Source organism: Lonchura striata, chromosome 2 (assembly GCF_050655825.1).
Source record: "Lonchura striata isolate lonStrDom1 chromosome 2, ASM5065582v1, whole genome shotgun sequence".
In the NCBI taxonomy this organism is placed as follows: domain Eukaryota; kingdom Metazoa; phylum Chordata; class Aves; order Passeriformes; family Estrildidae; genus Lonchura; species Lonchura striata.
In genome coordinates, this window is record NC_140704.1 from 66792287 (window position 1) to 66814279 (window position 21993).

The 21993-nt window shown below is 41.4% G+C and overlaps 2 protein-coding genes and 1 long non-coding RNA gene across 5 annotated transcripts in view; 1 reads left to right on the forward strand and 2 right to left on the reverse strand.

Annotated features, from left to right (window-relative positions):
- Positions 1-906: 906 nt before the first annotated feature.
- Positions 907-10003, reverse strand: FAM8A1 (family with sequence similarity 8 member A1). The gene is made up of 5 exons (XM_021552965.3): positions 9502-10003; positions 4998-5118; positions 2735-2858; positions 2372-2511; positions 907-2057 (listed from the first exon to the last, which is right to left on the reverse strand). Exons 1-5 carry the CDS (start codon positions 9986-9988, stop codon positions 1913-1915), a joined length of 1017 nt encoding a protein of 338 aa, XP_021408640.3. The 5' UTR covers positions 9989-10003; the 3' UTR covers positions 907-1912.
- Positions 10004-10066: 63 nt separating this feature from the next.
- LOC146768283 (uncharacterized) overlaps positions 10067-21993 on the forward strand; it is a 29942-nt gene continuing 18015 nt past the window's right edge. Inside the window, exons 1-2 of one of the 2 annotated variants that reach the window (XR_014953342.1) lie at positions 10067-10680; positions 13568-13649. This is a non-coding gene — a long non-coding RNA (uncharacterized LOC146768283). Of the gene's footprint in view, positions 13650-21993 lie in introns of both variants that reach the window. The other variant, XR_014953341.1, reaches the window with a different exon arrangement.
- Positions 17415-21993, reverse strand: part of CAP2 (cyclase associated actin cytoskeleton regulatory protein 2) — a 67508-nt gene continuing 62929 nt past the window's right edge. For both annotated transcript variants that reach the window (XM_021552979.4, XM_021552986.4), the window contains 2 exons: positions 20356-20496; positions 17415-18996 (listed from right to left, as the gene is read on the reverse strand). In XM_021552979.4, coding sequence (XP_021408654.1) covers positions 18913-18996; positions 20356-20496 — 225 coding nt within the window. In that variant the 3' untranslated portion in view covers positions 17415-18912. The remainder of the gene's footprint in view (positions 18997-20355; positions 20497-21993) is intronic.

The following is a 21993-nucleotide window of genomic DNA, read 5'->3' on the forward strand; positions in this document are numbered from 1 at the left end:
TTGGATCTAATAGCTTTAGTTTTCATCAGGCTGATTGCCATGCCTGACCTCAGTGCTTAAGTCTTTGAAAGAACAGACCAGGAGTCCTGCCAGGAGCAGCTGAGGGAACTGGGGGTGTTTAGCCTGGAGTTAAGGAGGCTTAGGGGTGATCTTATTCTCTACAACTGCCTGAAAGGGGGTGGGGGAGTTGGGGGAGGTTGGTCTCATCCCAGGTAGGAAGTGGTAGGACAAGAAAATGGCTTCAAGATGGTGACAGGAGGTTTAGACTGGATGTTAGGGGAAAAAAATAATGGAAAGGGCTGTAAAGTATTGGAAGAGGCTGTCCATGTAAGTAGTAGGATCACCACCCCTGCCAGTATTCAAAAAATATATGATTAAGCAAGGGCTCTAAAAACAAGTGTTCTAGCCAAGGGAACTTTTTTTCCCTTCATTTCAAAAATAAAGATTTAAAAGTAGTTATCTAAAAAGTTAGTGACCTCATTCTGGATATGTAATGAATGGCAAAACTTCACTCTGCAACTCTTAAACACAGGATCTAGTCCTGAATCATCATTTGAAATGAAAACTGAAATGCATGCACAATACAGTCATACACAGAAAATCACAACTTGTCCAATGAAAATATTGCAGCATATGAACACTGATTAAGTTACTACACCTGGAGACAAGAGCAATAACCAAGCTCTGAAAACATTTCTACTGTCAACCAAGCCATTGTGCAAAACTGAAGGCAGGGTGGCCACTTCAGCCACTGAGTGGCATGTTAAGCCTAAGAGAGGAATGTACAAAAGCTGTGACTGAAGAGTTCCAGACTCCAACTTAAGAGTTCAGTAAAACATTAATATTGCTTACGTTAATTTCCTGAGTTACTAATAACATGAGAATAAATGAATCATCAAAGCGATATAGTCATGCAAAATATTAGGTTTCTTTATTCAGTATTTAAGTTATTCTGAATATACAAACAATTAGCCAGAATGATAAAGTGAAAATAACCAGTATTTGTACTTCTGCAGATTTACACCCATAACACATTTCAGGTAATGTTTTCTGCATGCTCCTGAAACACATTCACTTCTGCTGTGCATTATATGCAAGAAATAGACAAGTGCTTTCACTCCAAACAGAAGCAAAAAAGTTACCTTTCATTAGCATGGTCTGTACTGTTGATGGCTCCAGAATTATTTACACACACCAGATCACTAACACTGCAGTGTAACACACCCTTCTCAGAGGAAAAAGCAGCTATTTCACTTCTTCATTAGCTTGGACAAGTGAAGTAAGTGACAGTGCTTGAGACAATCATGCAAAAAAATTTCACATCAATATTGTGAGAAAATACTTAAAAGGTGAGGAAATATGATCTGTGAAGCAATAATAAAAGACACTGATAACCACTGCTGATCTCTCTACATACATGGCAATTAGCATCATTTGCCTTGCTGTCTAATACTGCAGAGATTTCTTCCCTCTTACCCTTTGACAGGCAACTGCCTGGAAAATAACTTAATTTTCTAGTTATCTGTCAACATCCAAAACTGTAGGAGCAACATTTCTTTTAAGGTGGCATATTCCTAGGGATCTGCTTTTCACAGACTGACAAACAGAACAGCTCCTTTTTGCAGTTAAAGCAGACAGGTTTTGTCTCATCAGTCAGAGGTTAATACTCCTGGATTAAATTCATATTTTCTCTCCCAAAATTCTTTGGCGTCTACGAAAACTCCAATACTTCGAAGGTAGTTGCTGGCATCATACAGGAACCACACATTTTCTTTAGCTTCTGAATCAGTTCCTATTTAATTAGGGCAGAAGGTTCCAACAGACACCTCAATTTCAGTTCTGGGGTAGGTCTTTATTCACTGGGGTTTGGAGGGGATGTTGAGAACCAGTCCGGAAATCTCATTTTTTGGTATCATCTGACTCCATTTCTTCTGACCACAATAGTTCCTGCTACAATATCATAGGCTGTTCTGTTATGCTGGAAAAACAGCAGCGTAATAAACGCAGGAAAAAATGATGCAATAGAAAAATTCTTGATCAAAGCTCGTACTGTGGACCTGAAATCAGAATAGAACATTCAGTGCCTTACTTTCACTTTGCTGCTTACATTAGTAGTTAACCTCCAGGTTCAGTGCCCAAGTTTTGTACAACACAGAAGTCGAGCTCTAGAGGAGATTTAACCACCTACCCTGAAAAATACTCCCATGTGGCTGAATAATTACCATTTTATTCTTAGACTACAGAATCTGACAATAGCTGTTGCAATCTGATTATTGAAAAGGTCAACAATATAGCAACAGTGAATTTCTTTCCAAATCACACGCTCTTGACACTGTTAACCTGAATGCAACGAGACTGAGCCAGAACTTACGTTGTCATACTGACATTAGAAGATGGAATGACTAACACACGGCTGGGTGCAATAAGTACGGAAGTTTCACACGTCACAACTCGCAGTCCAAGCAAGAATTTTCCTGGGGTTGCTCCACCTGCTCCCCAAATGCAGATTATCTATAAAAGAAAGGTTATTTTAATTCCACAGTGCACCATGTTGTTGACAGGTCTCCCAAACTTGGTTATCCTCAGAACTATGTGAATGTCTTAAGCTTCAACATAATCCAAAATACTGTTAAGAGGATTTACTTTATTGGCCAATGATAACATTATTTTTTAAAACCGTTACTTCAACAACTCACAACTACTAATTACAGGAGTTAATGTTTGTAAGTATTACCTCATAAAAGCAGACTAATAACCTGTAGAAGAGAGCTACTGTCATCATTTTCTGCAAATCTTCCATGGATGTATCTTCGTCTATTTCTTCTATAATGTAATGCATGGCAAATTTAGAGATGTCCCTGTACAAAATAAAACTGAACTTTAAAATCATCCTCCCAATACCAGTGTTACCCCTTTAATACCAGAATTCACTCCCTCCATTCTGGTATTATAAGATAACAAAAGCTCCTTGCCCTCTCCGATAATAAACAAGCCATTAAAATTCAGAACACTCAGTTTCATTCTGAGTTACTGCCTAGTTTGTTTTGTTTTTTTCATTAAGAAAAGATCATTCTTTATTACCACTTGTGCACAATGGTGTCCCTGGGTAGTAAGCTGCAGAATTGTTCTGAAAATTCTCACACTTCTTGGGAGGTAAACAGATTCTGCACATAATCATCTAACTTGCTATAAATGGAAGGCATCCAAGTCTCCAAGTATCTTGTTACACAAACACTCAAGGAAGAAGAAAAGGGCACTCTTTACGAATGCAAGGGAGAAGTTGGCAGTTTCCCTAAGGAATCAGGGGAGCCCTATATCCTCCTCTACATGATCAGGGTTCTCATCAGGGCTCCTCATTCTCATTCTTTACAGCCCCCATATTTGTCTGGAGGTACCTTGGTATGCAATAGGAGGATTCAAACAAAGCATTTGCAACCTTATGGTTTTTAGCCTAACAGATCTATGCAAAGCATCCATTTGGAGTTAATGGTGTATTTTCATAAGATAAATGCCACAGTAACATTCTTATCTGATACTTGGAATGGATATACTTCCAACACACTAAGGCAAGAATTTTTCACTCATGTATCTAATTAGGGCTCACATAGAACTGTGCAGTACCACTTTGAAACAGTCCATTTACTATTTGCACTACTTGCTCTCTTTTTTATTCAGACTTAAGGACTGAAAAAACCCAAAACAACCCAGGAATTAAAAAACAATCTAGCACAACCTTCAACAATGTAGCATTTCCCTTCAATACAGCTTTGGCCTGAAGTGTCTGTCTTGAGCCTGTGAGGACCTATGTTTTCCATGACAATTCAGCCTAACCCCAAGCACACCATGCTTCTCAAGGAGAAAAACCCCCGCCAGAACATTTCTCTGACCTTTCTAAGCAACTGTCTCACAAAACTATTCATATTGAACATGCTGTAAATTACTCTTTCATTACTTTACAGCAGCAATATACATACAGTTGTTCCCCATCTTTCCAGTACTTCACTTTGTATCATTCCCCACCTACTAAAGGCAAAATGGAAACACAAGCTACCACGTTACAGGAGGTAACACCTCTTCCACACCCCTTTCAAGCCACAGGTGAAGGTGTCTGGAAGGTGTTATCTGTATATCTGTTATCACTTTACAGTCAGGCAATGTTTGGATGGTTCTTGAGCAGAAAGCCTGCGTTCCAAAATGTGTTTGGACAGTAGTGGAATTACCAACTGCACCAAGAGATCATCTCTTAATCAGACTGAAATATTTGATTACACCAACCCAAAGCAGAATAAGTGAGTTAAGGAGTAAGATATCGACAGTTAAAGAAGCAGTTAAAAAGGGAAGTGTTTGAGGCAAATTACTACATCTGTGTACAAAAATGTGAAATGACGAATCTTTCACTCTAGTGTATGGTTGACATACACATTGCTTATTTGCACTTTTTAAGAAACCAAATTTACACCCAGTGAAGCCTGCAGTGTGGCAGCATTCCTAGCAACCAGGCTGTATTTTCAAAGTACACACACATCTGATCTGCTTGATCAGATTTTTTTTTTTTTGGTGGGGGTTGGCATCGTTTAGGTCAGAAATCTAAAATACATAGAAGATACTAAACAGAAAGTTAAGTTAATCCTAGTCATATCTAGTATATTTCAAAGGCTGTTTAAAAAGTTTGTCAATGTTTTTTCTTTGAAAATTATAAAGAACTTTTTAGTAATCTTGCTATTCCCCCCGCTTCCATAAATGTGCAAGTCTAATCTTTCCTTAATAGGGAGTTTGTGAGCCTACAGACCAGTACAAATTCTGTGTTTCCATCAGCTGACCCACAATCAGAATGTATTTACAATGAGTTTAGCCTAGTGGTGGCTTTTTTCCTCAACTTCTGTTAGTTATTTAATGATATCATGTGCAAAAACATACCATAAATACAACCTGACACCTCAAAGAGCATGAAAAGCTTAAAGCTGTTATGTAAGAAAGCTTTAAATTGTTCAACTTACTTTATTCCACTGAGGTGCATAATACTTAAAATGATGGTTGCCTTTATAAAGAATAGAATAAAAAAATCCACCATCTCTGCTATGAACCTGTGTGCCAGTGAAGGGATAAGGAACTCCCGACCTGCAACAGAAATAGTTCACATTACCCAGATTTTACTGCACTAACACAAAGTTAACACTAACATCTAAAGCACAACCCACATGAACCTCTCTAAAAGAACATAATCAAGAGCTCTGCTCACACATTCTTTGAGAAAACTTCTAAAAATGTATGCATAAAAAATAATCTGAATTGTTTAAGTTGAATTAGACAAAGCTGCTTGAAGAACTTTAACTGTTTCAGAACAGAGTTTCCCATAATTAGGATTACAGGCAAAATCATACCCTGCTAAAGAACTGAAGTACATTGAAAATGCATCAGTTTTTGTGTTTCTTTGTTTAGAATAATCTCATAGAGAACAGATTTATGTAAATCCAAGAGGTCAGATTAAAAAGAAAATCAGACCTAACATAATTTTTTTATCCCTCAGCACCAAGGCTTCTGTGTATACCAAGTACCAGTCCTCAGAGTAAAATACATCCTATTTTATCTCCACTGAAATACAAATAGGAATGGATGAAAATATCAGTCATACTCAACATAAAAGATTTCTACACACTAATAATAAAGCACAGCATACTGCTCTACCCCCAGCCAGAAAACTTAACACATTCTCCTATCTAATTGGCCACCTGCAAATGGGCACGAAGTAAGGAGTCACAAGCTTTTGTTGCTCAGGTGATTTAAGCAGAGAAAACATTAAAGAGTGTCTTAGAAAGTTTCCAAGAAATAGTGTTGCAAATCAATTTCATCTGGACCCAGCTATACCTCTATTTTCCAAAGGACAAACATGACTCTCACATGAAACATGTATTGACTCACATCAAAACTTCACTTAGAAATGCCCTTCTACTACCAGATGGAACCTGTGGAAACAGGGACTGGTTTTATTACTGTTTCTGAGAACACTTATCCCCACACAAAGGACAAAAGAGGAAAAAAAATCACATCAGTCTCCAGTCTCAAAAGTCATCATCAAATTTCATTTAGATCAAGCCTCCCCAGTTCAGCTGCTGAGACTGATGCTGCCAGCCATGGCCCTGTGAGCTGTGAGAGCCAAGCCAAAAGCCCACAGCACTTTTAAACAGGGTAAGAAGAATCAGGCAGAAATCAGCTCTTATTTAACATACCTGGGTTTATACAGCTTTATTTCATACCTGTTGCACTGATCACACAAGTATCAAGTAGCCTGGTTTTAGGTAGTGGCAGGGGGCCACAAAGATGGCTCCTGTGAGAAGCTGCTGAAGCTTCCCACCATGTCTGACAGAGCCAATGGCTGATGGCTCTAAAGATGGGCATGCTGCTGGCCAAAAATGGGCCACTGAGGGAAACTGGTAACACTTCCGTGATGACATTTTTAAGAAGATAATCAAAACAAACTAATGGGTTTTGCTTCTACTTAGAGAAGAGGAAGAGAGGAGAATATGCAACATTGCAGCACCAAGGTCAGGGCAGAAGGAGGGGAGGAGGTGCTCCAGGCACCAGAGCCAAGATTCCTCTGCAGTCCGTGGTGAGACCATGGTGAAGCAGCTGAGCCCCTGCAGCCCATGGGCATCCACAGGGGATGCAGAGATCCACCCACAACCTGTCAGGGAGGTGCCCATGCTGGAGTGGGTGGATGCCTGGAGGAGGCTGTGATCCAGTGGGAGACCCAGTGGAGAGTGGGGGTCCCTGCTTCCCGGCCAAGCAGCCTGTCCTTGGAGGACTGCACCCCGTGGAAAGAGAGACCTGCCTTGCAGCAGTTTTGGGAGGACTGTCTGCCTGTGGGGGGAATTCACATTGCAGCAGTTTTGGCAGGGCTGCGGCTCGTGAGAGTGGATCCACACTGGAGAAGTTCACGGAGAACTGCCCCCACAGTCTCACAGGGGAAGTGCTTCACTGCTCTCTTCAGGAGCAGTGGAAGGAGAAAATCTCGGTGCTGAACTGACCAAAACCCCCACACTGTCTCCCTGCACTGTCGGTGGGAAGCAGGGAAGGGCTGGGGGTGAAATGGTGTTTTACAGGCTTATGTTACATCTCATTATCCTCCTCTGATTCTGCCAGTAATAAATTTCATTTTGCAACTAAAGTTGAGCCTGTTTTTCCCTTGAAATATTCCTCCTGGTCCTTATCTCACTCAAGAAGCCTTTGTTAACAATTTTTTCTTTTTCCCCTCCTTTACCCAGCTGTGGCAGGAGAGGGTGAGTGAGCGACTCTCGTGGGTGCCTGGTGTTGGGCCAGTGTCAAACCACAACATGTATAATACTAAAATGGATTTCACTGGCATTGTCAAAGCCTGTCCAAGTTCTCTGTTAAATTCTAATTAGAGATTCTTCAACTAAGGCAGGAGGGAACATAGCCAGTCTCCCAGTCCTGGCTTGAGCACACAGTGCCAGGTGACAGCTTTCACTTGCTCTGTCAAAATCAGCACATTTGTTGAAGTTGGTGGCAGGGACTGATTTATTAACGATTGAATAAATTAAATTAAATTACTGCCTAAAGAAGAAGCTACATGGGGCTAGGAAAGTAAGTATTCAAATTATGGTTAACTCCATCACATTAAGAAACCTTGGCAACCCTTAGACTCTGGCAGATTTACATTGCAGTGATTCAAGCTGTTCATCATACCAAAAATCCACTCTTTTGCCAAGGGTTACTATTTATTCAGCAAGGCCAGCCAAATGCAACATCCATCTAGTTCAATGTCTAGGATATTGCATCCACATAGTGCTTAAGAGGGGTTTGCACCAGTCAGCCACAGGGCAACTGGGGCCTGGATGCACCCTTTGCCCTACTGTTCCCAGCAGATGAGCAGTATCTCCTGCACTAAGGCAGGGAGGGACCAGGCAAGAAGTATCTTAGATCATGGTGTCTGTCCACGAAGAGCCTGCCACTGCCCAGAGTGCTGTTAAATTTTACTGCTCTGACACACACCTGCAGGCAGACTGAAGTGGCAAAGGCAGTTAACAATCCCACTTTTTGACATCCCAGTTTGAAATCTGCAACATTAGCATAAGCTGTCACTTATTTCAGTTTATGTAAGCACACGGGCTGTAAACTACAGTGGCACAGGGACAGATACACGACCTGCCCTGCTTCGCCTCACTGCTGTGTGGGCAATAATCTACAGCAGGGAAGGAGCCATAATCCCTTTAGCTGTTCCAGATATATCCATCTGTAGCCAAAGCATCAGCACCACAGTCTTTGTTTATAACTGTATTGTATTACTGCATCACATACCTAGTCACCCAAGAAGGCCAAGCGTGTTGCAATAGTATGCAATATTCAGAATAACCATGTTCAGCATCATGAAATGTTATTCATGCCCTAAATAACCTTTAACATATGGAATTAGCTCCTGATAAACCAGCAAAATTCCAAGAATCATTTCAGCCTAGCCTTTGTCCAACCCTCCCTTTAATGACTGGTAATATCCGTTCACAACCAAACTATAATAGAATCAGGGCATAATTACAGAAAATACTATTTTGTCTCCTAACCATGTTTAAAAAACATCTACCTAAACTCATAAGAAAGAGGCAAGCTCAGAGGCTAGGTTCCCTTCCCTTGAAAATAAGGAAAAAGGAACAAAAAACATCTTCCACACACATATGGCCACTAGGCTTATAAATAATGTCACAGATCGTCAGTGTCGTACTTTGTCCTGCAGACAGAAATGAGCTCTGGCTTTTTTCCAAAGTCCGTCAGCAGTGCTCTCCTCCACAATTTTCTACCATTGCTCACAGTGGTATGAACATTCAAGGAATGTGACCTAGGCACTCCTCGACTTGTGAGGAGTTGTTGCTGCTCCAGGTTTTACCTCTGATGTGATCAGAGTGAGTTTGCTTTATTCCTGAAAAATATAAAGAGAAGGCCTGCTGTGCACTGCCTTCAATGTTTACAGCTGCAACAGACGTTTGTTTATCTCGGGTCCCACTGCCTAAGTTTGTTCAATGTCAGCATGTTTTCACTTCTCTGCTTCGATTAGACAAAATTATTTCATTTGAGTACCAACAGCTCACTGAAACAGGCAGAGTTAGTTTAGATTTCATAACACAGACGGGCTGCTCATAAAGCTAGATACACTACAAGCCTGTAACCAGAAGAATAATTTCCACTAGAAAAAAAAAATAAACTCCTTCCTAAGGACAAAAACATCTTTACAAGCACTGAAGCTGTAAGCTGCATATGCCAGTCAATCTCCCCAAACCTGCTTATGCATCAGGTTCTGGATTTACACCTCGGTATTAGGGCTGTCACCCCGTGTCACAAGGCACAGCCACACGCCCGGGGCCGCAGCCAACGGAAGCGCAGCGACTCCCAACGTCGCACACCCCCGGCTTCCCTCTCCAGAACCCGCTTCCCGGAGCCGCGGCTCTCATCAGGCTCCTGCTCCTCCCCAGGCCCAGCCCCGGCCCCACTCACCCGCCGGCCGCCCCGCGTCCCGGGAGGCGCCGCTGCCGCCGGTGCCGGCGGCGCTGCCGGCGGCCGCCCTGGGCAGGGGCGACACCGCGCCCGCCGCTCCCGGCCAGGCTGGGGCGGCAGCGCCGGGGCCGCGGGGTCCCGTCCCGGCGGAGGCCGCGTGTGCTGGCGGCGGAGCGAAGAGGTAGAAGGGGCTGTAATAGGCAGCGGCGGCGGGCGGGGGCGGCTGCGCGGCGGCGGCGGCGAGGAAGGCGGGCGTGCAGCCCTGCCAGCACAGGTACCCGCAGTACGAGTCCCACAGCCACTGGTGTACGCGCCGCGCGTACTCCGCCGCGCTCAGTGGCTTCGTCCCGCCACCCTCCGGAGGGGAGCACGGCGGTGGCGAGGACGCGGCGTTGGCGGTGGCTGCCTCCTCTCCGGCGGCGCTGCCTCCCTCCGCCATCGCCGCCGCCCCAGCGCCAGCCCGGCCGCGCTCCGCCGCCTCCTCCATCGCGGCGGTCACTGAGCCTTCACCGCGCGTGCGTCGGGACGCGCCTCGCCTCTCCCACTTATCGCGGCTGAGTGGGGAGGAAGAGCCTGACGAGGCGAGCCCCGCGCCCGGGGAGAAACAGCACAACCCACAGCTTCCCCCCCGCCCCCGCCACGAGATGGTAGCGCCGAACGCTGAGGCAGCGGCCGCTGCCCCGGCGCGCGGACGGGGCGGTTGCCGGAGCGCCTCACGGTGCGCGTTCTGCGGTTTTATTTTCTTGTATTAGTCTCGTGGGTTTTTTTCTTCCTCTATCTCCCCCTTTTCATCTTTTCCCCTATCACATATCGTGTTCGTCCTCTGAAAAAAAAGGAAAAAAGCCAGCCAAACAAAAACCTACCCAAAACAAAAACAAGCACTCACAAACAAAACCAAAACAAACAGACAAACCCCCCACAATCCACAGAGTAATTTTGGTTGGAAAAGACCTCTGTCATCGAGTCCAGGCTGTGACTGAACATCGCCGTGTCAACTAGACCAGGGCACTGAGTGCCACCCCCAGGCACGGTGACCCCACCACCTCCCTGGGCGGCTCATTCCAATGTCTAATCACCTTTTCTGCGAATAAATTCTTCCTAATGTCCAGCCTGAAACTCTCCGGAGCAGAGGCCGACCCCCACCTGGCTACAGCCTCCTTCAGGGAGTTATGGAGAGCGGTAAGGTCACCCTTGAGCCTCCTCCACGCTAAACACCCTCAGCCGCTCCTCAGAGCACTTGATCCCCTCAAATGCTGAATAAAGAGCCAGCAGCAAGGTTAAACACAGTTCTTCTAACTAACTTCTAGTCTTTAAGGTTTCTGTGTTCTGTTAAGCATCTCAACCAGACCAAGAGTTCTGTCTGAACAGAGGTGTTAACACAGGTCAATACTGAATTAACAAGTAATACATATTGTGAACCTGGAATGTTTCCCGTGTTGAAGACAACGCCACAGCTGAACAAAACCAGAAGTTTCTCCCTCTCCCTGATGAACTATTTTCCCACTTAACCTCACCTAATTTTAAAAAATGAAGTAATTTCATAAAATCATAGACTCATAGAATGGCCTGGTTTGGAATGAACCTTAAAGATCCCTGCCCCATGGGCAGGGACAGCTTCCAGTAGGCTATGTGGCTCCAAACCCCATCCAACCTGGCCTTGAACATTTCCAGGGGTGGGGCATCCACAGCTTCTGTGGCAGACTGTTCCACTGCCTCACCACCCTCACAGTAAAGATTTTTTCCTGTGTATCTAACAGAAATTTCCACTCTTTCTGTCCCAGAAGTTTGTGTGGAGTGAGTCTCTAATACAAGCAAGCTGAGATGAATTGCCTAAGTGATGATCAAATAGTGACCCGTACAATATAATGCAGTTATGTAAGGTGCTGGCACTCATTACAGTTTTAATTACACTGGTATGTTTTGTAACATAGACCTTGGTGAAATCAATATGGGTAAATGTTTAGGGAAACACAGCAAGTTTTAGCATGATTAGGAAAAAAGAAAGGAGGGAAGATAGACACATGTATAGAGGAAAATATGGTTTTAAGCCATCTATTAATTCCTAATAGAAAAACTGTTTTGAAAAACTGACAATAAATGTAATATAACAAGACTTCTTTCCCTATAATATTTCACTTCTTCCTTCATGACTTGCAGTCTATTTAATTTCTTTTTCCACAAACCCTTCAGGACCAAATAGTGTCCAGCGTTTTTATTTATATATATATATATATTTTTTTTTTTTTTTTTTTTTTTTTTTGCCTCTGTGGCCACGGGTTTTGAAAGCCAGATCAAGCCTTAAAGTACAATTACAAGATCTCAGAGACTTTGTATAGTGCTGCCAGTCACATGTAAATTTTAGGCTCACCAGCAGCAGCATTACACAGGCATAGCTAGAACTCACTATGAGATTATTCTGGATATTCAAGGTGAAACAGAATCACTGACAGCAGAGAGCAGGGGACTAACAGGTAACAATATAATGTTTCCTCATGCCCAAATTTTTCAGTTATTAGTTTTTCATTCTTCTGCTTAAAAAAATACCCCACAACTGACCAACAAATTCTGCAGGCATTCAGATTCTTCTATTCTGGGACACATGTGAGATGCTGTGACAACATGGCTTGCCAGTAGTGAGAAACACACAGCTTAGGCTTTTGACGACTGAGGCTCTTGTTTCATTGCTGTGTCAGACTGCCACACAGGTCAATATTTACAGCCTTCTGCAGCACCAATCCCTTGCTACATTGCTTTCCCTTGTGGGTGGGCAGCTCATTGTACCAGCTGATGAAAGTAAGTAGTTGAATGCCTTGGCAGTTAAATATCCTCTTCCCTTGAAATGAGATTTAGGCAAGAGGAAATGTTTTGAACTAAATCAAAAGAAGGAGGTAAGCACTTTTCTAAAAGCTGGTGTCATAATAGTTAAGGTTTAAGGGGAATCTGGAATCTCACCTTAAACTCTTTAAGTGTAGGTAATGCTGAAAAACCTGATTAGTCACTCTAGAGTGGGGAATCCTTCATGGTCATCAGGAGGTAATGAACACTGATGTGCTGTGAATCTGGCTGTTGTACAGAGCTAGACATTGTACCTTGGCTCATTTTTGATATGCCTTCCAGCATCTTGTTTTCAAGGGTTTTAAACCATCTTTAAAACCGAGGATTCACCAAAGCATTGAAGTTCAGTTCTTTCTTTTGCTCGGGGGATAACAGATCGCATCTCCTGCATCATGCTGAAATATTCTAATAATAGGAGCTCTTCTAAAGAGTCCTTGGAAGAGAGTTGTTGGACATTAATCAACAACAAGCTCTTGTCATTCCAAAGTGGTTAATTATTGTTGGGCCCAGTAGCTACAATTCATGTTATTTAGAGATTTGTATCTGGTATTTATGATCATGTACAGAGTGAAATTAAATGCAAATGATGGTTAAAGAGATTCTTCATCACTGAAACTATACACAGTCACCAAAGAATGAAAACCTTTCCCCTTGTTGGGGCAAGCAGCCAGATACAGAACATGAAACTTGCACCAAAAAACATATGTATGCATTTACGTAATGTAAAATGTTACACATTTAGTGTGGAAAATGGTACAACTTTCTCCCACATTAAATTAATTTAACCTTTCACTTTGAAACTGATCTCTCTCATCCATCTAAGGAACTTGAATGAGAGATTGGCTCTAAAGTCTTACACAGTTCACTGAAGTAACTTCTTCCTAATATATGCAACTTCAAGTGGAATACAAAGAATGCAACTTCAAGTGGAATACAAAGAAAACAGAATCCTGGTGGTCACAGTTGATAAAAATGTCATAGCAAATCAGCTGGAGAAAAAAAAAAGGAGAAACTTTTCCACTTCTATCTTAGAGTACACAAGTTTTTTTGTGTGGTTGCCTGTTTATTAGTACTGGTTTAGGAGTTGTGCTTAAACACCTTTATTTGCCTTCTACCTTGGCCTTGTTTGAAGGAAGAGTAACAACAAAACAGCTTTACTCGGGAATCTGGCACTGGGAAGCCTTACCAGTTACCTAACTCCCTTCTCTGTCACATTCCCTTCTCTTCCCAGGGAGGAAATATGGTGGTGCCTCTGTTGAAGCAGCAGTGGGACATGGCTTTGGAGAGCAAGAGTGGTGATCAGTGGTGATCAGGTAGGGTCCTCAGCATGCAGCAAGACCTAGGGAAGAAGGGCTAAACCTAAGAAGTCATCACTGAGTTTTGGGTGGTGGAGTAGGGAATGTTCTCTGATCTTCTACAGAACTTTTGGCACACAAAAAGAATTTTCAGGGTTATTTTAACCATAAAGACAGAGCAGGTTTTTGTTTTCTGGTAGTCAGAACATTCCTTGGGGAGCATTATTTATGACTTTTAACTAGTAAGAGGGGGATTTTATCACAAGTCAGGGGCCTGTTTACAGGCATCTTCAGAGAGCAGTAGCTACTTCTGGACAGTATTTTCACAGCAGTTGGGCTCAGATCCCTACAGAAGGGAAACTGAATCTGCTTCGTATGTTCTTGGTAATTGCTGTGCTTGCTAGCATATTGTGTAATTGACTGAACATTACCTCCATTTGTCTGGAAGCTTCCACATTTTAGAAGGAGCCCAGTTGACCAGCACATCAGGAGAGTGCACTAAGAGTGCACACTGAACTGAGCCCCTAAAGCATTCCAAATGCCCAAATGCTTGATCTTTAGGAAATATATGTGAGGCACAGGGTGATGAACACATAGTGCAGTAACAAGGAACTCCTGCAGATCCACAGATATGCCGAGGATTCAGGAAGGACTAAGAACAAAAATGATTTGTCTGCAAAATAACTGTGGCACAGAGAAGCCTTAGCAAGTGCCTAAGTCTCTAGCACATGGAAAAGATTTCTGGTTTTCAAACAAATAAATTATTTACTCCTTTATCTTCAATGTCTCTGTTAAATATGACTTTTAATTTCAATCAGGTATTTTTTAAATGTAGATATGCTTAGCAGTGTTTAAAAAAAAAAAAAAAAAAGGAAAACCAACCCAAAAGATCTATTTAATAATTGGTAACAAGCAGGTTTTTTTTTATTCTTCCTCGTTCATCCCACTCAAACTTTTACCAAGATGATAATTTCAAGATCAAAGTAGTATTAAGTGTTTTTCCAGTGACTTTTAGAGGGCAGAATTCCCCAGCTCCATGGCAAACAGTATTCACGCCCTTTTAAACGCTGCAGTAGTGCAGATCGTCATTAAAAGCTTGCGAAGGCCTGGCCTTGGCTGTTTCCTGCCATCTGGTGGGTACTTGAAGTTACTACCTCGATGCTTCTAATTTCCGTGGGCTCTTAGTAACCAATATTTGGAACAACTAAGCGAGAATCACAAATGAGGAACGGCTGAGGTTGGCAGGGACCTCTGGAGTCCACCTGGCCCCTGCCCGAGCAGGGCCTCCTAGAGCTGGTTGTACAGGACCATGTCCATGGGACTTCTGAATTCTCTAAGGCTGGATACTCCATTGCCTCTCTGAGCAACCTGTGTTAGTGTTGGTCACTTGCAACTGAAAAGTTTCCTGACGGACAGAGGGAAATCTCCTGTGTTTCAGTGTGTGCCCATTGTCTTTGGTCCTGTCAATGGGCAGCCCTGAAGAGAGCCTGGCTTCCTTCTCTTTGCACTCTAGTCTGTTTAAGAAAGTTTAACATCTATTGAAGCTTTTCATAGGAAAAAAGCTCTTTACATTTAGACACTTAAAAACTCACCTTCCCTGTGGGAAGATTATTCTCCTGCACGGTGGGGGTGTAGGGAGGCAGAGATCTGTGAAGCTTGCTCTTGGGGAGAGAGGTTTATTGGAGAATTCAGGAATGCCCAAGCCTCGTGCTCTCAGGCGTAGCACGTGGCCGGGCTTAGGAGGACGGGGGAGGGGAGAGAGAAACGGAGGGTTTAGGAGAGGGGAAGCCCAGGGGGGGAGGAAGTCCAAGAGAGGAGGAGAGGGCCAAGAGACCACATGGCCCCTCTGAGCCCCCTTTTCAGGGGCTCCCAGGTGGGCTGGGACAAGGCATGGGCCAATGGGGTTACAGACTGCGATGCTTCAGGGGCAGGTACAGAGGTGTGGGATGAGCCACAATCTTTTGGGGGGTAGGATGGAACAGTCCATTTCACTCCAGGGAACAGTCCATTTCACTCCAGGATTCATCCAAGGGCAGAAGTGACATTCGGCTAGCTACAAGAACAATCATATCTATCTATCCTCTGCAACACTTCCCTTTTACATGTGTTTTACTGTCTGATTAACAGCATCTGTACTAGTGCAGATTTATAGAAATGAACTGGCTAATTATACCATACACATTTTTTCCATATCAATATATGAACCACGTTCACTGTTTTCTGTTTTGGCAGTGGCACTGATTTTAGGGCATGACCACATTATTAGTACAGTGTAATGCAGAAATCAAGGGGTATATCTTGCGTGACAACACGCAGTAAGAAAAAAAAAAAAAAGATCAATTGGACCTTAGGGATGCTCAACATTTAGCAGTTCATTCCTTGCTGGAATCAACCATCAGATCAGACAGATCAGTCTTGCTGTTGAAAACTTGGTGGCTGCAACTGCTCATGGTTGAGATGATTCATCAAATCATCTTTCTGCAGTTTGTTGGATATTTCTATTCTTTAAGATAAACTTGACTTTTCACAAAAAGAGTGTTTAATTTGTACACAAATTCATGTAAAGTAGAAGCAGAGCTTTGTTGATTTAACACTCCTTTGTAATTTTGAATTTAATGACAGGTTGCAGGGAAAGAACAGTCCAACCTACCGGAAATGTATGACAAGTATTTTTTACAATGACCAAACTGAAATGACAAAAGGTGGTTATAGATTTGTTGTTGTTGTGTGGTTGACTGGATATAATCTATTTTAGAAGTCTCTCTCCTACTTTTCTGCTGTCCAGTCATGCATTGACTTGGTATCCGTTTCTTAAGTTGAAGTAATTGCCTTGGGTCTGTCCATGCGAGGCCTTCTTCCTTTTTTTTTTAAACTTCTGCCCTCTGACAAAGGTCTGAGGTGTGCTCAGACTGTCAGGCACACGTTGTTACTGCACAGGACCTATTTCTGCTAAGAAACCAGTCAAAGAAATGTACTTAATGTGAATGTTTAAGGTGAAGGTCTTGCCATGAAGGAGTTTGCCTTCAAATGTTTAAAGAATCAGATCAGCCTTCACAGACTTTGTATTTGATGGGGGAGTTAAATTCTTCAGAGGAACTATAAGAAATTGCCGGTGTAGTGATTCAGGGCTGTCTTGCTGCTTTCTGTTTATCATCAGGATTTGATACTTGGTTTGTGCCTCCAAAGCAGTAAGTGGCATCCTGCTGCTGCATAATGCCTTGTCCCTTCTTTGATGCTGTTTGAAAGGAAGAGTCAGTATCTCATGCCAGAATTCTCCTGAAGGAGATTATTTTTTGGAACACGTTATGATTGTGATTTAAGGAATAAACAACCCTTCAACAACCCTTTTATCATGACAATTTTGTGATGCCCATTCTTCAGAGATGAGGCACATCCAAGTGATATATGGAGTGGACCACTTGTGATTGAAGCCATATAGAGAAACAACAGGAAAAGGCAAAAATATAAGGCAAATTGTACCATCATGATCATCTCCCTAGACATAATCCCTGGAAGATACAGGTGTACCTACAAGTGAGAATCATGAAAAGCTCAATTTGCTGGCTGTCACCAAAGTTATGTGCATAACACTTCACATTTACCTGCCAGCATACAGAATATCCTCTACTCACTGTGAGATGGATTATGGCAGCAAAAGTGGTGATATTTTAGTGAAATGGGAGGAGAAGCTACTTTTTCTCTCTCCAGCTTTTGAAACAGGGCTTAAGGAAGAGAAAGCCTACAGGACAAACGGTGTCACAGGTTAAGGTCTGAACAACTTGGTTTTTAAACAAGTACATTTTCCTTTTTATTTCATAAGAAGTTTACTTGTTGAAAAAATTATATATATTAAAGCAAACACAATTATACACATAGGTTAAACATCAGATAGCAAAACCATAAGGAATGAGCACTACTGGTTGTATTGTGTAGGGTTTACAATCAAAGGTATACTTAAAAACCCTTAAGAGTTAATGTACTTTCAAGTAAGTTAGGCACAAAGTTTAGCTTGGAACTAGCTCTGCAAGCATCTCACTGTGATTTCACTGATACAAAGTATTACAAATGATCAAAAACATAAAGTGACTTTTAAAATTTTTAAAGTTTTATTTGTACTATGTGCTGAAATAGTACAAATGTATACAATACTCCATCTTTGTTAAAAAAAAAACTGTAGGTACTGTAGAGTCAAAGGGCTAAACCAGAAATTACCCCTTTATTTGGGCTCAGAATTAGTATGGCATAAATCTATGGCTTTCCTTTGTGAACGTATTTGAAAGTGAGTAACTCCTCCAAATGTGGGGGAAAAACCTGAGGATGATACTTTTAATGAACAAGATGAGTTACAATACAAATACTTTAATGAAACTTTATTAGTAAGGGAAACTAGCTGGCATCAGATGTGTCTGTCTTCCTTGGTTTTCAGTATAAGATGCAAGATAAACCGTGAAATTTTAAAAACTGAGAGTTTGTGTCACCAAAAAAACAAAAAGGGGAAAAAAAAAAAAGAAATCCAAGGAACAAAAAACCTTCAAGTCATTTCCTGCAAGGTTTTAGCATTGATGAGCCCCTACCTTAGAAAGAATAACTAATTTGCAAGAAATGAGAGGGCAACAGCAAGTCTGTGAACCACAGTAAAATCTTACTTCACAGAAAATTTGGATCTTCTAAATATGCAGATTAAAAATGTTTTTGATTAAACTACCAGATTTTTTTTTCCATTTTCAGTTAGCAAAATGTATTGCTGTGGTAAAAGTTGTCCTTTTTTGCTTGTTTGAAATGAAACACATTATAATTGCCACAGTACTGCAAGAAACTGCATACTTTCTACAGGTACATTTTTACTGCATCATACAGGAATTGCTTAATAGGCAAAAATAAACACCTTAAAGTCTTAATGCTGTTTTTGAATTAGCAGAAATACAAAAAGGAATGCACTGAAGCAAGATGATAAAAAAAAGTGTTATCATGCAGTATGTTGGCTTAATGTATACAAAATTTCAAACCAATGATGTGACTGGAGGGTGGGGTTTTAACCTATTGCATTCCCATTCAGAATTAAAATTGTATGTGAAGGCAAACTGTGTGGAGACATGACCAGGACCGGGCTGCCTAACAAAAGGGTGCTAGATGTGTTATTGTTCCTAGCATGCAGAGCTAATGCTTGAAGGCCTATGAGAGCAGCATGAACTCCTGCTACCTCTAGTTCTTTACATTACTGCTTTGTGTGTGCTGGCCGCAGTCTATCCGTGGTCAGCAAGTGCTCTGTGGTGTGAGGAAGTCAACCCACAATCTCTGCAGGTTCAGTGACCAACTTAGATCCATCCCATGCGGTCTTGAACTGTTCAGGAACCGGAAATTCTTTCTGGTAGGAAACAAAAGCAACAATGATGGTTAAACAAACAGGGGATATCTCATGAAAACTGGTGGAATACTATTATTTCTACATGACTGCGAAAGCATTGATAGCTCAGACATGCCGGGATTAGAGAGAAGCCTTCTTCATTACCGTAGGAAGTTATTTTACAATGCCACACAGGAAAAAGCCTGATTGCTACCCAGTTTCAAATAGCCTTGGTATGGTACGACTTTGCAATAATTTCTCTCACACCATTATCTGCATTAACTAAGTAAATAAGCCTCATGTCAGAAATGACTTCAGATTCCATTGATGTCTGGGCTGGAAGATAGTAGAGAGCATTTAGATGGGGAGATTAAGCCAGGATTCTAATTTTAAGGACAAAAGCAATACTGTAATATGGAAGAATGAAATAAAAAAAAAAAAACCCAGTCATTTTAAGCGTGATACACTTCAAAATAGTCAGCATCCTTTGTGGGGTACACAAAATGAAGCATAACATCAAATAAAGTGTTCTTTGATTCTACAATTTTTTACTTGTCTAAATAAAGGCATCCAGTCTAAAACTAAAAGTCTAAAGTAAAGTAAAGGCATCCAGCAGTCACTTTTGGAAATGTGAAGCACAAAAGTTCTCATTACACATTTTATTTTATAAAGCCTAAACCCCTGTACTAAATTTCATCCCAAAAGACTAACAAGAAATTTAAGTTCTGTCTCTGGCCATGCACAGCAATTTCAATTATACTTTGCTGATGACACCAGGGAACTATTAGGAGCACACTTTGCCTACTTGTGTGTGAAGTGACAGAGCATGACTTTACTAGAAATGCCACTGTGCACAGTATGGAAATTTTACTAGAACGGGAAAGGAACTGGAAAAATGCACCAGTTTAAGTGACTTTTAAGGACATATGTTGAAAATAGTACAAAGTACTACAGCTGTTACACATGTATAAATAGCTTTAGAAAAAACAATTATACTGTATTAATTCACCTGTAGTATCATTACATTTATCTTAGTTTTAGCCTCATCATCTTCAGACTTAAGTGCTTTTCTGTGAAGGTAATTTCTTTGGTGGATTATGTTTAGATACTAAAAAAAGAAGATCAGATGGATAGGACATGAAGCCATTATGGATCAGAATGGAAAGACATAATTTCTGATCTCTGAAATTACTTTGTGCCCCACAAAATAAAGAATTCTTTTGCTGATATACAGGCACATAGAAATTAAACTGTTTTGGATCATTTCTTTGGTGACACAATTATATGTGTTACATCAATTTCTTTCCTAGCTGCTTAAGTTCTCTTAACTGCCAAGGGTAGTATGAAACAGAAAGGAAAATAAAAAAGTATCTCGCTCACATAATCACCATCCTGGGGGATGAGAATGTTCATCTCAGATGACTTGGCACTCACAATCTCACAATCCAATGACTCCTCACTGAGGTAGATGTGGCAGCCTTCTGTTTTGTTAATAGAAATAGTTGGCACTTTCCCCATCACCTGCAAAATAAAATCTACTTAACATCAAATCTTAAAATGCAAACAGAGATACTGTTAATAAAATCCTCATTGCCTTCTAGATCTAATTTTGGCCACCAGCATCTGATCTGTGTGTCACCTGCCTGTGTGATGCTTTGATTCGATTTGGTGGACACAGAAAATTCTTGGTCGTGGTAACAAAGACCTGTATACGACAGCAAACCTGTAATATACAGCAAGCTTTCAATATACAGTTTGATGATAGTATTTCTCAGATTCTTGATTATTTCAATGACACTTTTGTGCTGATATTTAGGCAGTGTTCACCTTGTTCAGCAGTGAGTATTGACTAAGAAGTCAAACATGTAAACTTCAAGGGCAAAGGAAAGATCCCAGTATAAAGTAGTACTCAACAAGGGATTTGTAATACACTCTGAAGATTTCAAGATCTCTGAAAATGTTGATCTTGCAACATCCAACAGGAAAGGGTTCTCATCCTCTTCAGGCAAGCTACAGTTCTAAATAGGTACTAAGATCAATTCAATTAAATCTCTAAAACGATTCTGTATGTTTCTTTAAGAGCAAGCACAAGATTTACTTGAGGCGAGGAAGGGAAATCTTGTCTTGTTTACAGTTTTACAGATTGAAAGATTTCTTCATGGCTAAAAGTCTGACTCACTTTTTGTCAGTAAAAATTCCTGCTCCTGCCCTCTCTAGCAAGGATGGCAATATACTCTGGACATCAAAACACCAGAGATTATCCTAATCCATAGAATAGTGACAGCACATGACAGAGATGTACTTGTTAATGAGTGTCTCCCATCACTTAATTAAAGAATATCTTTCAACTTCAGTTCCTTAAATGTGGCAGTAAACCAAGTGGTCTGTCCTCTTGCATCCCACCCTTATCCTGAAGTCTGAGCTACACAGTGGATCAATGCATCCTAAAGTTCCTCTCTTAAATGCGTTCTTATGCAATGGAGAACAGAAGGAAGGGGTGTTTAAAAATTTTTGCAAACATCTGGCAAGAAAAGATATACCACTGAGATAAAGGAGACAGGAGCAATATGGCACTGAAGTTACTATAGCAAAATCTGTAGGATTAATTTACTGAAATCTGTTGCATTAACATATCATGTATTTGGACCTGAAGAACTCTGGTCTTCAAATTACTGAGAAAACTGAGGTGCTTGGCACTTGGCATATGCCAGGCCTGCGGGAGGTGTCTGATTCAGGCAGCATACAGCATATAACCAGATCCTGCCTTCTTAAGTGGATTCCCATTCTGCTCCATGACATGCATAGAAGCCTTCTGCAATATTCATAGAACATGCTCAATTTTGATTCTAAGAATTTTGATTCTTATAAAAGGTATTTAAATTTCATTTGAGTATTAGCAAGCTGAGGCTTTGCTATTTATTACATACAATTTTTTCAGCTTTCATGAATACTTTAGTAGGTAATGACTTAAAATAATACAATTATTTTAAAACTGCTCCAATAAGTGCCTGGGATCCT